Consider the following 18,461-nt stretch of genomic DNA (forward strand, 5'->3'; position numbering starts at 1 on the left):
TGGCTCCCTTTTGTGGGAGATGGTGTAATTTCTTTCTTTTGCCTTGAGTTTCGTCCTTGCCTTTCGATCAACATGCTTCACAGTTGATGAAAATATGAAAACGAAGCGATGACATGCTTCTCGTAATGCAGGGCTGCCAGGTCAAAAAAACAAAAACTAGCAAGAAGCAAGCCAACTTTTGCCAAGGGCTGCGAAAGTAGCCACGCGTGTGTGAAAACGACGGCGACTTTCTTTTGAAGGGGCCTTGCAACACTTTTCTAAGTAGCCAAGGAACGGCTTCACTAAGGGAGCTTATTGCCTCACGAATCGGCCGCCGCACAAAATTTTTAAAATCCGTCCAGTACGAGGAGGAGGAGGAGAGGTTGAGGAAAGGAAAAGGCGCAACTTAGCGCCTGGTCCAGTACGAGCGGAGTTACAAAGATTTGTCGCACGCTGTAACTGCTTTCTCTCTTCTCTCGTCTCGACGAAAACGCTGGAAGCTAAGCAGGGTTGGATGGCGAGGGAGGGGAGAAGGTGCGTCACGCGCGCCTCGTGACCTTGAGCGCTTTTTTTTTTTATTTCTTCCAACGCGCGGCTTACTTTCAGGGCAATCACGCGCGCGCCGCGGGCACGTGGCGGCCTCCCGCAGCGGCCGCGGTAACTACCGAACCCGCCATGCTCACATCTGCCAACCCACACATACTCTCCAAAATCGACCCTGACAAGTACCCCTCACCAACATGCAGGCTACGCAACATCAATCTAGCTACACTTTATCACATGGCATGGGAGTGCCAGTGCAACACATCCAAAACAGATTTCTTTAAGGATTTCAGTAGAGATGGATGGGAGGCGGCACTGTCCAGCCCGGACCGGGGGGTCCAAGAGGCCCTGGTGGCCCGCGCAAGGACCGGGGCGCAAGCCAATGGGATCCCGGACTAGGGACTCCACCCATTCAGCAATATGTATAATAAAGTTTTTCATCATCATCATCATCACATCTGCCAATGGCGTAGAACTTGAGTCAATGACGCAATGATTTTGAATAAATAGCATCATTCGTCGAGAGAAGAGGAAGCAGTATTTAGCTGACTGAGAATTCATTGTAAATTCCAGGCCGCGTGCTGCGCTATAATGTTTAGCTCGCGTGTTCTCGGCAGCCTCGACTACTGATCGGCAGCGTTTTCTGAACATGCTGAAAAAGTGTTGCAGGGCCCCTTTAGATTAAATGCAGAAGCCTTTGGCAAAAATCTAATTAAGTACAGCCTGAGTCTTTCAAAATCAGAATGGCTAAGATTCAAGCATAAATTATTGACTTTAGCGATCATTTTGTGCAAGCTGACGATGTTTCTTACGCTGTCGCAAAAATGACTTAACGTGTGTTCCGTGTCTTTTCTTAAAAAGAGTAGAAGTAACAGTCACCCAGCCATGTGGTGACAATTAAAACGAGTAGGGTACAAGTGTGCTCGAAGTCACAGTTGCGAGATTTGATGCATAAATTCAAGTCATTTTCGCACACGCTTGTTTTTTTTTTTGTGTGTGTGTTTGTGTGTGTGTGTTTTTGCGTAATGCCCAAGAGCGAGCAATTTACATTCCTGAGTCCGTACCTAACATTACAAAATGACACAAGCGGCTCCCAGTTCGTCGTACTACCGATTTCTCATGTCACTGAGTGCCGAGCACTCTAGATGCGGAGCGCTTTCGATTGTCCTGTTTAGATCCAAATACGACTTAAAGTGAGACTAAAGAGAAACAATGAGTCGGTTTAGATTGATAAATTGTACTTTGAGAACTATAATGTCGTTCATTTCACCATCATAGGTGTATTAATAAAGGAGAAAATGGAGTTCAATGTTTAATTTTTAAATTTCGTGCCAAAATCTGCACGCGTGACGTCACGGATTTCAAAGTGTACTTGTATTTTGGCGCCATTGGCTCAACAAAATTTCCTCAAACTTGGTATGTTAACTCTATGGCCCCCTCAGAGGACAGTGTACTTCATTTTTACCGTTTAGGAACTTCGATAGGCCCTAGTAGGCGCCGTCAAAATATGCGACGTCACTGCGAATGGTGCGGAAACTTCAAGGTGGCGTCGCCACCCACATTTTCTTTTTGCGTGATTTCTCGCTTACTTAAGGTGTTTTTGGTATCATGAAAGAGTATGGTTTACTAATACGAGAAAAATCGCTTTGCTATTTAGGTTGTCTGCAATTTCGGGCCTCATGCAACATTTTCCCCCCGCCACGTATCCAAAAGTCTTGTTTTCAAAGAGATCGTTTCGCAGAAGTTCGGTTGCCGGCGACTGCGTCGTTGGTTGTGAGTACAAATTCGAGGTAGATGCAAATAAAGGAATAAATAATTTCGTCTCGAGTGGGACCGGGGATTGCAGCTCTGTCACAATGGCCAGCCTTTGGTCCCTGGCTTTCCGGGAGTAAAGGTGGCGAGTAAATATATAGTTCTTGGAATGCGACATCGGGTGCCTTCGGCCTCCGTTCGGGACAGGTCCGACTCAGTAAAAGAACGGGGCAGATTGCGCCCCTCGATCAGAGGGGGCGGCCACCCTCCGAGCAGAAGTGTCCAAATCTGGGCCAGTTGGTTCATGTTACTTGAAGAAAAGCCAGCAAATTCACGGGACGCGAGGAAAAAGCAAACGCACACAACGCTGGAACGCACGTGCACAACGCCGCCTGTCATAGTCGTGCGCACGGCTACGACAGGCGGCGTCCCCTTTAGTGAAAAACATTGAAAGACGCCGACTAAGGTGGACAGGGTTCCCGTGTGTGAACCGAAACGTCAAAGTAAATGTGTATTTTCACCATGGTCGGCGTCTTTCAAAATTTTCACGAATGTTTCAACCCTACACCAAACGCGATTTCGTCAGACCCTCGACTTCGGCATCCCCTTTATACTGTCTTTTCCCTTCCCCCTCTTTCCTCATGACGCTGCACCCTATACTCCTTTATGGGTTCCATACTGCAGAAATAAGGTCTCTTTCAAAAACTCAAACCGCTATCGTCCTGCAGACTATGACTCGTGCAGATTCGGGATTGAGGGGATTCAGCCCCCCCCCCCCCCCCCCACCAATAAAAAAAAAAAGACCGGTTCACTGTGAGATACGTGTCAACGCGATCCGTGGCAATGCAGGGCTTTCCGACGATGAATTTGTCTGTTACTGCGAGGTCGTGGTACGCTTTTCCAATCACCTGGCTTCAAGTGCGGCTGCGGGGAATACGAGTGGTTGAACGGAGACCGGGGGTGCTATTCTGGAAACCGTCAAATTCCGCCATGCAGGGGCGTAGGCAGAAATTTTTTTCGGAGGGGGGCACCTTTTGATCTGAAGTGGGGGCCTGGCAGTCAGATGTGATCGAGTGTCATTTTGGGCTCTGTATGCCATGGCAAAAACAAAATCTTTTTCGGGGGGAGGGGGGCCACGGGTTCGGTGTGCCACCCTCTGGCTACGCCACTGCCGCCATGTTGTCAAATTTCGTAATGGCGGTACTCTAAGCCAATCGCAGAGGCCGTAGCAGCCCTCTGGGTCAATCAGAATTGACCAATGGCTGGATTTGAGAATATCCAAAATAGCATGCACCCTCCTCTGCCCCTGGTGTTGAGGGTCTGCTATATATATATATATATATATATATATATATATATATATATATATATTCTCGTATGACTGCATGAGTTAAACCATGGGAACGGTGCGTCATATGTCCAGGCCCGTAACCAGGGGGGGGGGCGCCCCCCCCCCCGATATTTTTATGATACATGCTGTTTAACGGAAAATAAATAATAAAAATAGGCGTTTTTCTCAAATAGTCAAGTTTTTCAGCAAGTGCCCCCCCCCCCCCCCCCCGAAAAAATTTCCTGGCTACGGGACTGCATATGTCGCATCAAAAGAAAACAATTCTTATGGGGTAGATAAAGCTTTCTAAAATTTTACCTCACAGACACCCTAACGCCTCCTAACGTAGTCCTTTTTCATCCGAATTTTGTCTGAGTACGGCGATGTCCATTCCTTGGCCGATATAAACAGCAACGAAAAAGGGCCATAGAGGTGAACAAAAAAAAAAGAATGAGATGAAATATTGCTACTATGAAAGGAATACGCGACGGAAAACAAATAATTGCGAAAGAACAAAACAAATTGAAAAACACGACGCGGCCGCCAATATTCCTTACCCTCAGCCGATGGACCCTACCCAGTACCATGGCCAAGTAGTGAGTGGATTTTTTTATTACGTTCTATAGGGTGACACTGCTAAACTGCTAACAGTAAACAATATGAATTTCAATTGCAAATTATCTCTCATGAAATATGTAAAGACGGCAGAATTTGGCGATTCATTATTTTAGTCTCTGTGATAAACTCCATGGCGACCACATTCCGGTGACTGTATCCCAGAGCAAAGAGGCCCCAAACGAAAGAATAACTGGTTCTGTTAGTTCCAGGCCCAGCTTTCGAGAGGTGGTACTATATTCTGTTCCTCAATGTAGTTAATCGGCGGCAGGCTATAAAGAAGTGACTAATCGTTTCCTCCTGATTACAAAACGAGCACGGAGGGGAAGCCACCAAGCCTGACCTGTGCAAGTAAAAAATTTAAGGGAGAGAATTCGGCAACGCAATTTTATGATGCCAGCTTCCATCGGCTTTGGGCTGGAGAAATCGCTGCGCCAGGGAATTAGAAGGTGATTAATTAAGGTGGTTATGGTTTCACCAGGTTCCACCAGGTGCCGAAAAAGCGTTAGGAAGAACCAAGGGAAGAACATGGCTACCGAAAACGAGCGTTAGCCAATGAGAATCGTCGGTGGCGCTTCAATGGTTGTCGGTACTTAGCAAGGAAGAGAAAAAAATCTTTAGCGGCATAGTTCAAAGGACATGTGGACACCGTCACTAATCGTGTCGGCATAGCATAAACTGCTACCGACTCAGGACTCCGTTTGTTTCTACTCGCACCTTTCTATACCCTTTCCCTCCGCCGCCCGCTTTCTCAAGTGCTTCCGCGAAGGTGCGAGCGGCTTCTGTCGGCGGTCGCGTCTTTGATCTTTTCCGCTTCTTTTTAATTTCGCCGCCAGCACCTTAGGAACGCGCACGCGACAGTGAGACGAGATAACCGTCCTTTTTCGGTATCGCGCTTTTTTTAAGATGGACCACTACCGCGGAGGTTAGAAAAAAGTTGCTTTTCTTCTAACCACCTTGACTACTGCCGACCCGCCCATGTTCTCAAGTTTCTTCTTCTTCTAAAGACGCTGGAAAGGATAAAAGGATTGAAGGAAGCTATAAAGAACGCCGCATGGCGGTGTTTTCGTTTGACGGACGGTGTGTGCCTTCCTTCGTCCGCGTTCCGGTGGAATTCGATTGTCAACTGCTACTGTTGTACGTGCACAAGTCAGTCACATGGCCACTTCGCGCTGCAAGCCACACCGTGCGAGACGTCGACAGGAGCTTCGGTGTCCCTGATTTAGAGATGTCTCTGCGAAGTTTGTGTACTTGAAAAAACAAGTGCTGTCGTCCGCGCTGTGTTTGTTTTGCTTCGTCTTCAAGTATATTGCGCGTTACCGCCATATCGGGTGGTAATTAGACATCTGAGATTCGTTCGTGTTCAAGCGGGGCACGTTGCTATCGTAATCTATTCCCGCAAGGCTGCATCGGAGTTGCCGTGGACTACAAATACGACACCACCGACACACTGGCAAGTATCCCGTTTGTTTTCCTTAGTTAGTTAGTTAGTTAGTTAGTTAGTTAGTTAGTTAGTTAGTTAGTTAGTTAGTTAGTTAGTTAGTTAGTTAGTTAGTTAGTTAGTTAGTTAGTTAGTTAGTTAGTTAGTTAGTTAGTTAGTTAGTTAGTTAGTTAGTTAGTTAGTTAGTTAGTTTCTTCGTACACTGCTTCTATCAGTACCTATAAACAAATAACCATTTCCTTCTTTTAAAACAAGTTAACAGACCCATGAAAGTGGACAATTTGGCGAGTTGGTCACTGAACGTCATTCCGTGTATGTGATTGCAGGACAATGGTCGAAGAAAGACTCGAGAAAAGCAGCAACTGTGGTGCTTTCTTGTATCTTTTTTAGTGATATAATTATGCGCGCCGCTTTATTTGCCCGGAATGATGAATAAACAGGCGATGTGCTTCTTCATATACGCAATGCCTTTCGCGTAATATATTAATGCTTGTTATGTAAATTGCGTCGACTGCGCGGAGATACTGCAAACGCTACAAGAAGGCGCAGGTCAAACGCTGTCAAACAGTTGGAATTTATTTATTTATTTTTAATAAAGACGCGCTCGAAAATGAGACACCATGACTGCGCGCTCAGGCCTAACTAACTAGTTTGGAGAAAATAAAATAAACAAACATTTGCGGTACACTGTCTAACAAACAGGTATTGATGGTTCCTCAAACGAAATCGTAGCGAAGCTTTGTTATGTATAGAAGGCTTCTGCAAGTTCACGAGACCATTTTCTTTTTTTATTTTTTTTTTCGCATTTGTACTTGATGATATGCGCTAGTCCCAGGAAAGCGACAACCTTTGCGAAACGTTTCTTGATACGTTTTCGAATCTGATACGTAATGGGCAGCAAGGTAAATGTATTACAAGATACCATAGTCTAAGATATGTATAAGTATCCCATACCTGTGGCCAGGCATAAGCGGCAAGTAGCGTATACCGAATTTCGCATTTAGGATGCAATTACTATTCGCTGTGGTCGCCTAAATATATATTTACCAGCGACTGTTGCTGAGCTGCTAATCTCGAGGGCTGTGGGAACGATTCCCTGATCCGTGGTTGCCCGCATTTCGATGAAAGCGATATATAAGTTCAAAAAGAAAAGTCAGCGTCGAAGTCCCTCACTATGCCACATGCATGATGCATCATTCCTTTGACACGTAAAACCACAGCATTTCTCTCACTTAGGATGAAATAATTAAGAGAGAGTGAAATATAAAAGAAAGGCAGGGAGGTTAACCAAAGAAAATCTCCGGTGAACCACCCTGTACTTGGGAAGGGGTAAGCGGGCGCCCCCCCCCCCCCTCCTCTGGCTACGTCAGTGTTAGCCAAATTTCTTCCAAAGCTTTTCCTTCATATCTGACATTACTGCGTTTATCGACTAGCGTCCTTATTTCCTTGTGGAATTGATTGATTGCATGGCCTGAACAGATGGAAAGTATTGAAAGACCTTGGTGATGTTAAAGGCCCGATTATGTAGGACACGTACAAAGAATTAAAGACGCGATGCGGATCCCGGGGTATGCAAGGAGTTCGGCGAATGATTATAACTACATCAACGACTGCTCGTCCGACGGGGCGAGTCCGCAACCAAACCAATTTCCGGCGCTTTCGAACCCTAGTTTCCGCGTTCGTCGGGCCTCGCTTGCGGGACGTGACGAAGTACTGACGTCAATGTCATCGTGTTTGGTTTATTTACTCGACTTTCTTGAGCTTGATACGTCGCCTAAGTGCTGACCGCTTCCTACGGTCAGGGAGGAAATGACCGACGGAAGATATTCATGTTCCTAACCTCTTTCTTTCTCATTCTACATTGTACTGCGTTCTGCACTACAACTAACCAGCGTCTCTCTCTCTTTCTTTCTTTTCCGGTGTGCTCACATGGTGCGAAACGGCAGGTGGCTCCCCCTTGCTATAAGTTTCGACATCCAACATGGCGTCGCCACCGGCCTTAGCAGACGAAACCGCGGACAAGACGACCCGGGCCAAGTACAGCCGCCACCAGCTCAACAGGCTGGAAGAAGAGTTCAACGACCACCAGTTCATCGACTCTCAGCAGACGCTGCGACTCTCCGCCGAACTGGGCATCTCCGCCAAGCAGATCAGGGTGAGTTCGTGAGGTGCGCATGCTCTGAATTTATGTCATAGTGGTCGCCATCTTAGAGTGCTAGTATTGTAATAGAAATATTTACGTATATGCAGGAGGGAAGATTATGAGGGAGCATAACGTGACACGAGTGAGGAAAAAAGAATATAGTATATGGCCAGCTCCTGATCGCGAAGCCAGCGCGCGTGCAGTGCGGGGCAGGCCAACTTGCGTCTGCACACCTGAACAAAAAAAAAAAAAATCAAATGGTCCCTTATGTGTTCGCCTTAGACGACTCGTAGGCGGAAGTCATCTTCTTCTTCCTGTTCTTCTCAGTCGATCGCATCGATCCTCAGGAGGTGGCTGACTGCGCTAACCCTAACGTGGACATTGTTCCAGAGCAAGTCAAGTTCGCCATTTTGCCCAGTAAGTGTCACTTCATTCCATCTGGTTACCCTGAAGACCTTCATAGACATCACGTTACATTCTCATCCCATTCGCGCTGTAACCCTCAGAAGGTGGCTGAATGGGCTCATTGATAATCCATGCAGCGTGTTTTGCGATGTTTACACCCTAATGTGGCGCCGGCCCCCCTGTTGCAGACGTGGTTCCAGAACAAGCCGAGTTCAACGTGCATTTTGCCCAATGAATTTCATTTCATTGGATCTGTTTAGCCTGACCTTCGTGGTCATTGCGTAACGTCACGTTATCATCGCATTCCCGCAATAACCCTCTGAAGTTGGCTGGCTGAGCTGGCCGGTAATTCACACGGCCTGTTATTGGTTTCGCGCTGTTTACATTCGTTAACACTAAGGTGGCGTCGCGGTCCCTCCTGTTGACCCGCCACGGTGGTGTAGTGGTTACGGTGCTCGACTGCTGACCCGCAGGTCGCGGGATCACATACCGGCCGCGGCGGCCGTATTTTCGATGCAGGCGTAAACGCCTGAGGCCCGTGTGCTTTCGGGACGTTAAACCCGAACAATTATTATTATCCCTCCTGTTGCAGACGTGGTTCCAGAACAAGCGCGCTATGCTACGGCGACGGATGATCAGGGCTGCCGGCAGCAATTACGTGCCCCAACTCCAGAGGCCGGTGGCGCAATCCAAGGCGCACCCGACGCCACCGGCTTCCCCACGAGGCGCGGGTGACAGCCACCTGTCGCCGGCGCCGCCCGCTGCTGCGACGCCGGCGTTTACAGTCGACGGCCCCGTAGTCCAGGTGCAGTGCCCCGCGGGAACCGAGTTTCAACCGCAGCAGAGCGTGCCACCTCTTGGTTCTTTTCCCACAGGCAGCGGCTACCTCACGGTTCCGCAGCCACGATGGAACGACAGAATGTGAGTACAATGGATCCTTTCGTTCAACCGTCTAATGCTCGTGCCAAAATTTTTCCCGCCAGCAGCCCGAAGAGGTATCCAATTTGGCGCGAAGTAGCGAAATCTGGCAACCTCGGTCTTGTTATACCTTTCTTAAAGTTATGTCTTTTTTTTTTCATACAAAGCACGTCGTCCTTTCCTTTGCACGTCAATTTAGCTGACCACGACATCAATGCTTGTTCACCTGGTTCAACACTGCTAACAAACACTGCAAACAGGGGTTGTATTGCATTCAGGGGCGTAGGCAGAAATTTTTTTCGGGGGGAGGGGGTGCACCTCCTTGATCTGAAGGGGGTGCTGGGCAGGTAAGTGTGGTCGAGTGTCATTTTGTGCTCTGTATGCCATGACAAAAAAAATGGGGGGGGGGGGGGGGGGGGCACGGGCCCGGTGTGCCACCCCCTGGTTACGCCATTGATTTGATTACATCAGAGCCGAGACGTTTTACGCTTGCAAGCCACATTGGTCAAAGTCTCGTAGTATATTTCGTTTTAGCATTTCTTAACCCGACCAGACGGCCAATTTCAACTCGCCCAATACACAACCTCATTACCGACCAGACGGGCTTCCGCGTCGTACCGTGAGGTCAGTTAACACTGTCGCATTTTGTCGCGCAGGTCTCCCACAATACCGTCGTCGCCGTCTCCCGCGATGAGCAGTGGCGACGAGGAAGCCCTGTCCGCTTCCGTGGAGCTTAGGCCTAACGTGGCGGCACCCCCGTGCCGACCGTACGGGAGCTTCGAATCACTCTGCAGGCCTACGAATCCTTCGCCTCCGCTGACCTCGTCGTTCAGCCACTCGGCACCGTGCATTTCGCCCGGAGGGAACCCCACTGGACACGACTGCATCCGGTACCGTCAAGCTCCCTACAGCACCGCCGCGGGTGAGTGGACACTTTTCGTATTAGTAAATCACTCCTTCGCGATACTACATGTACCACGCTTGCTGCGAGTAGACGCTTGGTAAGCAAGAAAGCATGCAAAAAAAAAAATCCGGGTGGCAATGCCACCTTGAAGTTCCTGGACCAGTCGCCTTGACGTCATAGATTTTCACGGCGTCTATGGGGCCTCCTGCGTAGTTCCTAATGTGAAAAAAATTGAGTAATTGTCTTCTGAGAGAGTTAGAGGCTTAACATACCAAGTTTCAGGAAATTTCGTTCAGTCAGATACATCACAGCCACTCTCTCTCTTTTACTCCCTTATTCCCCCTCCCCATGTGTAGGGTAGCAAACTGGACGCATAGTCTAGTTAACCTCTCTGCCTTTCCTACATTCCTTCTCTCTCTCTTCGCTCAGCCAAAATACAAAACAAAAACAAAAAACAAGAGAAAGACTTTGAAATTCGTGACGTCACCACGGGAGATCTTGGTGGGACATTTAAAAGCGATACTTTTGACATTGATTTTTCTCATCTATTAATAAACATATAGTGGTGAATTTCGGAGTTTTCAGGGTATAATTTATCAGTCTAAACCAGTGTTTCACTTTAATGTCCCTTCAACTTTGATCTATCTATCTATCTATCTATCTATCTATCTATCTATCTATCTATCTATCTATCTATCTATCTATCTATCTATCTATCTATCTATCTATCTATCTATCTATCTATCTATCTATCTATCTATCTATCTATCTAGTTGCGTCTTTCCTTCGGTCTGTCTATTGGGTGTTCAAGGGTAACTTTAGCCAAGCGCTTGCTTGTTTGATGCCTAATCATACTTTCTAATTTCCCGAGTAACTAGTAGTGTAAAATTATGTTGATAGTGGAATAGGACATACGGCAGAACACCGTTTAGGTCTAACAAACGTGTACTGTGTGATCTTTATTTAGTTGCTTTCTGCTAAGCTTAATTGACTAGCGTTAGCTGTGAGCGGACAGCACAGACATGTCACGATACGCACAAAATGAGCACAATCCACAATATCTGTGAATATAAGATTACCATTCAACCTTTTTCTTTTTTCTGTCATCACCTTCTGTATTTCGTCAGTTTGAGAGCCAAATTGCCATTTTTATTTTGTCTACTTTGGCTCTTGCTACGTTTAGCCCCATCAATGTGGCAAGCGCAGCCGCAGTGGCAGCAGCTGCAAGCTCCTCAGAGACCACCGCCACAAGTGAACGACATTCAACAGGGAGTCTGGTCGCTACCCTCACCGGCAGCCGCAACGGGCCACGGGCTTCAGGGTTCCTGGACTCCGTCACCGTGGCAACCGACTCCCGCTGGCGCCAGTGCGCCACCTGCCGAGGACTCTCAACCCGTTCCCGACATCGGAAGTCTGACGGCGCTCGTGATGGAGATGGAAGCTACTGCCATATCAGGGAGGAACGGCGGTGCCGGCAACAGCTGAAGGATGCCGGAACAATAAAATCGCGGCCTCCTTTATTGGCTCCGGCAGCGCTCGGAGCTGATCACGGAGGCCACTGTAAAAGCATTGAGAGAGGAAATAAATTAGGAGGAAGAGTCACGTGATTTCGCCAGCTTCGGCAAGCCAACCTCCGCTAACGCCGCCCCTCCCGACAAGTGCGCGGTGCCTCCAGGGTAGGACTGGGCCCCCGTGCCTGACGTAACCAAAGCGAGCCGACCAATAGTAGCGCTTGTTAATCACGTGACAAGGGCCTATTTCTCCATTAAATTTTTCACGTGACGCTCGCCTCCTAGTTGTTTTCCTTGAGTAAAACTAATCACGTGGGTCGGGACCTTGTGCGCACGCGTGCTGAAAACGAGAGAACACTTCTTTTTTTAACGCACGCGATCGGTTTAGGCTCGCGCTTGCGTCCCTCCCCCCGTTCCTGACTAAAGCGTGAGCCTCGACCAATCAGCGTGCGGCACAACTGCCCGTGTGTCGTCACAACGGGTACAATGTCCCGGCCCTGCACGTGCCATCCGTCGAGTCACTTGTCCCATCAGAAAACCACTTCTGACAAAAAGTGTGGACTGTCATGGAAGATTCACTATATCTTAAGCGACGCGATACATGTCATAACGTCACACCAGGCCTGTAGCCAGGAATTTTTTTCGGGGGGGGGGGGGGGGCACTTGCTGAAAGCCTTGACTATTTGAGAAAAACGCCTATTTTCATGATTTATTTTCGATAAAACACCATGTGTCATGAAAATTCCGGGGCGGAGGGGCTGCCCCCCCCCCCTGGCTACGGGCCTGCGTCACACATTATTTATTTACGAAATACTACAGCCCATAGCAGGAATGCATGGGTATAGTTACATTGATCAAATGCGACGAAATGTGCAACGAAGTTATACCAATAGCCAAATCAACGCCAAGTAGAGCAGAAAAAGTTAGATAATTAGATAACAGCTATACACGTACGTTGCGAGAGAAAGCAACAACCCTCTTTGCTCTGCATGTGAAAGGCCACTCATGAAGTAGAAAAATGCCCAAGACAAAGAGGGCTCGCCATAAGCCAAGAAGTGAAGATCTTTATTACGAGCTGGCCTTGTCAGTAACGCTTAACGATGCAGAAATCGATAAAGTCGTGCTTTTATCACGTTGAGCCACGCGTGTTGATGGATTTCTTCCCATTGAACGGATAAAAGTTGCGCGGTTTCTTTTATTTCTTTCCTTTTTTTTTCGTTTTGAAAGGCGCTTGCAGACTGGAATGTATGGTGCTAAGAAAGTCTTTTGTGAATTTTTATGGCGAGTTTTTCGAATTGCAGAGCTATAAAATCTGCATTTTGATGTGTAGTCTGTATAGATTCATTTTTTAACCTTAATTTATTTTCATTTTTCTTGCGCTCTGTTTTATTTTTCGTAAAATAAAGAGATTTCTCCGCTGACTCGCTCAGATCGCTGACAGCCCATCTGAATTTTCTTTTTTACTAAAAGGTAGTTCATTTTCAGCTAATGCACACGTGCGTGCTAATTACATTAGTTAGCGGCACTCCGAGTATTGGAAGAGCTGCGAATATTGCTTTTCACTGGGTGTGTGCGAATGTTCCTATATTTATTAGTAGGCTGTAACTGGCTATAGACTTTTCTGGCCTGTTGCACGGGAGTACAAAGGCTGACGTCCCTACTTCGACAGTGTATTTTTTTTAGGGTCACGCACATTTACCACCATAGGTGTGCGCTGGGTTCCACGTTAGGAGGGGGCGAAGTTCCATCGAAGGGCCCCCCTCCCCCCGTTGGTCGAGTTCAAAAGACAACAAGCTTCACAATGGACGGTCCCTGGCTTTCCGTGAGTAAAGATGGGGGGGCGAACAGTTTTCGAATGCAAACATCAGGGGTGTTTGGCCGCCATTACAGCCAAAAACTTGCGTTGTCATAACCCTGCTCTTTGGTCCGAATGAGTAACAGCATTGCGCAAACTTCGCGCCAACACCCCTTAGGTTACTAGAACTAAGCGGGCCCAAGATGGGGCTGGTAGTGAGACGACTCGAGGGGCACGTCAACGCGATCCTAAGTATATATCGAGTGAAGGCCCTAAGCTGGGCAGGAGACAAGATACCACCATGATGAGTTTTCATCATCACTAATGAAGCAAACAAGAAAAGAATGCCTCACGTGATGACGTCATCCCATGACGTCGTAGCTCGGTCAAAGGTCGGCCGATCACGGAGGCAGTGCAATACCAGGTGAGGTGCCTCCGATCCTCGAGGCTGTACAAAACCACGCTATATAGGTGCAGAAAGCATCCGGAGGAGGAGGTGGGACAGGATCAATACATCGACTAAGAAGAAGATGGCTTTCGCCTTCCAGTCGTCTTAGGTGAGTGCGTAAGGGACCCTGTGAGCTTTCAGAAGGGGGGGGGGGGGGGTTCAACCATACTTTATTTATGTTCGTACGTGCGTGTGTGTGTGCGCGTGTATAATATACACATGCATAATTGAAAAATTTCGGGGGGGGGGGGGTCCGACCTCCCCCCCCCCCGGCTGCGCCCCTAGTCACAGCTACATTGCTAAGAGTACTGTTTACAGGCTTAATAATGGTGACGAAACTAGAAAGAAATCATACAAGAGAAGGAACATATAATCCACGTTATACAAACGCCTGTAGCTATATATACAGATTCAGTTGTTCACAAAACAAGCTAAGAGTGCGACTCATACAACGCATGTAGTGATGCAGGGCTGCCAGGGCACGAGCCCTTGACGAGGCGTCGTCCGTATATCTACCGGCGACATGGAGGAAAACAGTTGTTATCTCCCCTGCAGATTGTCCCTTCCTTCGTCGTAATCCTGGTGCGTCGTCGCCATGGTATAATCTCGGCGGGCACCCGTTGCGTCGTGTTGGGCTGAAGGTCGAGACTGCAAGGACCCTTTGGGAATGGCCCATCACCTGCGCCGCATTATTAATGCAGCATGTTAAAGAGGATCCCTTTCGCTGGAATCGTTGAGGTGTCTCTGGCCGACCTGCCTTCCACGGGGGAGGTAGAGTGGCGGCTGAGTGGCGGCTGAGCAGAGACGAAGAGACATTCGAACAACGAAGGACGAAAGATCCTCTTTAGCTCCATAACCAAGTTGTAAATATGTAAAATAAACTTCTTGTGTCATTTAGAAACCTCAGCGCGTCATCGAATTATTGCTAACGAAGCTTTTTATGACACAGCAAGGCCACGGCCTTCGATGCCGACGACCTGGGGTGCTCTTTTGGACACTGTCAAATTCAGCAATGGCGGCATTTCTATAAGCCAATCAGAGAGGCCGTAGCAGCCATCTGGACCAATCGGACTTGACAAGATGGCGAATTTGACAACATGGTGGAATTCGACAGTGTCCAGAATAGCTCTCCTGGTCGGACGTGACCTCTTGTTCCCGTCGTCTTGGTGCGGGACTCACAGCATAGAATTTCTCACAGTAAACTCTATGACTCACAGGGATTCGAAAACCTACACGCTATCTTTTTTTAAAATTCGGAGGATGTTTTTCGGAGTTTATTTTTTCTTTGGAGGAAATTCGGCGTTTATCGGAGTTTATTTCTCGTAAATTTCCAATTCTCCGAATTTCGGTGTCTAATTATGCATTATAAGTTGTTGCAATGCGATCTTAATATTTTATTTCAAATCAAAATGCGTTGCATTGTTGCTGATAATTCTGTTTCTCCGTATTTTCATTTTCTTTTTCTCACTTCCTGTTCATTTACCCTGTTAATAAGACCGTTGATGTGCGCTGCTGCAAACTCGCCTGAGTGTACTTTTTTTTTTTTGTGTGGGGGGGGGGGGGGGGAGAGGGAGGTGAGGTACAGAAGCTAGTCAAGCTGCTTCTCAGCTTTTTCTCCTAGCCTATCTCTTTCATGAAAAGTGAATGACCTATTATTATTATTATTATTCTCAACACTCCGAAATCTTGGATGGAATGATATCGGAACACGAAAACAGCGAACACACTAAGTGTATTTTAGATGTCTGGAAGGTTTGAACACGCAAACACATACATACAAGCACAAATACTTGAATACAAAACACTTACGTTTGTTCCTTAAAGCGTGTTGTAATAGACGCTAGCATACTTTATGAGGTTGCTGCCGCTGATGGTGGTGCGCTCCTTTCGATTGATGATTCTCAGCTTTGAAAATGTCTTTTGAAAGTTGAAAACGCCCTTTTGAAATCGTAGTTTATCGGATAAATCCGAATTTCAAAAAGTTTACCGGCGAGCGTCTATCGGATTTTTTCGGATTTATCCGAAAACACGGAGCCCAAGTTATAAGTATACGGGCTCCGTGTTTTCGGTGTTTATATTCCTTGAAAACCGGCGGGTGTTTATCGGAGTCCATATTTTTGGCGGAAATTCGGCGTTTATCGGAGTTTATTTCTCGTAAATCTCCATTTCTCCGAAATTCGGAGTTTTGCATTATTCTCAAAACCCCAAAATTTTAGATCAATTCATATCTGAATACTAAAACATCAAAACACACGAATCATATTTCATTTTTTTCTAGAAGGTTTGAATGTACAAAAACATACGTATGCACAAGCGAAATACTTGAACACGAAACACCTGTATTTGTGCGTATAACAACCTCAGCTCGAAGCTTATTGTAAAACACACAAGCATACTTTGCGAGGTTGCTGTCAGTGATCGAAACGCGGTCCTTTCGATTGACGACTCTCAGCTTTGAAAATGACCTTTCAACGTTAGCGCTAGAAACAAGAAGCGCCAGAAGACGAGCGAGAAAGCACTGGCCACTGGACATTGTGAAGTCTCCAAAACGACAGGGGTTCAACAATGTTACATATTTCATAGCACTGATAGTTCGCAAAATCACCCAGGAGCTGGCTCATGTCGTCAATTTCAAGAAGCACTAATTGAAAAGTAGGCGCATAGGTTTGGAACGCTCAGGGCAGCTTGTACTTCACATTTGGATTCACAATTTGAACACAGTACCAAAACTATTCTTGGTGATCGCACAGGTTCCTCTCAGGTGTCTGTCTCCACTTTTCGGTGACAGCAGCGTAGTATTGTGAATGTCTGCGATAGTCGTTAAGCGGTCATTCTCGTTAAGGAGGTCCAACAGACTCGTGGCATCTGTTGCGAAGACCTCGGTTGGATCACGCCATTGACTGATGAGTGCGTGCAAACGAACCCCCAGTGTGGGATAAACTTGGTGTGCCAAGGTACTCCCGGCCAAGCCCGTAGCCAGGGGGGGAAGGGGGGCCACCCCCCCCCCCCTGAAGTTTTGATGACACATGGTGTTTTATCGAAAATAAATCATGAAAATAGGCGTTTTTCTCAAATAGTCAAGGTTTTCAGCAAGTGCCCCCCCCCCCCCCAAAAAAAAAAAAAAAAAATTCCTATCTACGGGCCTGCTCCCGGCCTCAGAGCACGGCATACGAATTGGTCTTCAGAAACCTCATCTTAACGAGCAAGTCGTGCACAGCCTCAGGCGATGAAATAAGACTCTTGAGCTTCTCACACTTCGTTCTTTTGGCTTCGTCGCTTCTCAAGAAAGACAAAATGGCGCGCCAGTAGTCCAAAATATCTTCTAGAGATTCATAAAAAGCGAACCACCTCGACGGACATACGGTTTTCAGCGACTTCATGGACATGCCCATGGCCAAGCACACAAGACCAAACTTACGGCGCAGCTCCCGCGACGACTTCAACAAGGCAGGAAAGTGCACAACAATATCTTGAACTACGTTAAACGAGCTCTTCCTGATTCCATCCTCCAGAACGTTGTTGACTAGGTGGCACGGATCTTTGAAGTGAAGCGCCCTGAATTCGGGGTTGGAGGGTTGCAAGTCCCTGTGAAGCTTCTGCATGTCGGAAGCTGAGTCGGAGCACAATACAGTTACGTCGCCTAATACAGCTACGCACGGTAAATTTCAATCGGTCAAACCAGAAGATGTATCAGTGAGAAAGCTTAGAACTTGCCCTTTTGATAAAGAACGGAACCAGTATAATAAAAAGTTGGGCGAGTTGGTGTTGGTCCAGGTCATATTGACCCTTGAAATCGGAGTTTATTGGATAAATCTGAATCGTCAAAAATTTTACCGGCGAATTTTTACCGGATCTTTTCGGATAAAACCGGATAAAACACGGAGCCCTAGTTATAAGGTACCAGGACGTTTGCAAAATAAGCGAGAAACCGTGCATTCACAAATGTTCGATTGAATTGTTTTAGGTTCTGATCGAAGCTACAGGTTAGGCTAGTGTGTTTTCATCTTTGTATGGTATACTTTCTTGGGGGAGAGGGAGGGGGGGGGAAGTCGCTTACTGAGACATGTTTATCTCGTGGTTGTGTACATCCTCAATGAAAACCAACAGACAATGGAGCCAAGGAAGATATAGGAGACGCTAATTGTACTGTTTAAAGTGTATTGTGTCAATTATGATATAGATGTGAAGAAAGTAAAGTGGACGAAAAGACAACTTGCCGCTGGCAGGGCAAGTTGTCTTTTCGTCCACTTTACTTTCTTCACATCTATATCATAATTGACACAATACAGAGTAATGTTAACGTCACTTCATTATCTGTTGGTTTTTAAGGTTGTATCAAACGAAGAAACGTGCCCTCATAATTCCTTGCTTTCATTTCCTTTAGGGGATGAGGAAAAGACGCTCGGCACAGTCGTCCGCTAGCGTATCAGGCTATCAGGTCTGTGCCGCGCGCCGACACACAACGTCAACGCGAGACGACTGCAGTGAAGCGTTCCTTCAGGAGGAGGCCGAGCGAAGCGAGGCTGCTGCAAAAAAAGTGACCTCTACGCACACACTCGGCGCGTTCGGTCCCCATGGCCTCCCGCCAGTTCTCCGAGACCTAGCCTCGTTGCGCCATTGGGCCAGGTAGCTTGCCGCAGCCGCTTCGAGCGACGGCGGCCCCTCGTGTTTACAAGG

General features: G+C 47.3%; 1 protein-coding gene across 1 annotated transcript; it reads left to right on the forward strand.

Annotated features, from left to right (window-relative positions):
• The first annotated feature begins 7,641 nt into the window (after positions 1 to 7,641).
• LOC119375113 (homeobox protein B-H2-like) lies at positions 7,642 to 11,515 on the forward strand. The gene is made up of 4 exons (XM_037645309.1): positions 7,642 to 7,815; positions 8,801 to 9,129; positions 9,783 to 10,048; positions 11,214 to 11,515. Exons 1-4 carry the CDS (start codon positions 7,642 to 7,644, stop codon positions 11,513 to 11,515), a joined length of 1,071 nt encoding a protein of 356 aa, XP_037501237.1.
• The last annotated feature ends 6,946 nt before the right edge of the window (positions 11,516 to 18,461 follow it).

This window comes from Rhipicephalus sanguineus, chromosome 11 (assembly GCF_013339695.2).
Source record: "Rhipicephalus sanguineus isolate Rsan-2018 chromosome 11, BIME_Rsan_1.4, whole genome shotgun sequence".
Classification (NCBI taxonomy): Eukaryota; Metazoa; Arthropoda; class Arachnida; order Ixodida; family Ixodidae; genus Rhipicephalus; species Rhipicephalus sanguineus.

What these genes read in the sequence shown, in the direction of transcription:
- LOC119375113 (XM_037645309.1), top strand. Translation starts at nt 7,642, where the DNA reads ATGGCGTCGCCACCGGCCTTAGCAGACGAAACCGCGGACAAGACGACC. An exon ending in TCTCCGCCAAGCAGATCAGG is followed by an intron (nt 7,816 to 8,800) that starts GTGAGTTCGTGA and finishes CTCCTGTTGCAG; the next exon opens with ACGTGGTTCCAGAACAAGCG. An exon ending in TCCCTACAGCACCGCCGCGG is followed by an intron (nt 10,049 to 11,213) that starts GTGAGTGGACAC and finishes TGCTACGTTTAG; the next exon opens with CCCCATCAATGTGGCAAGCG.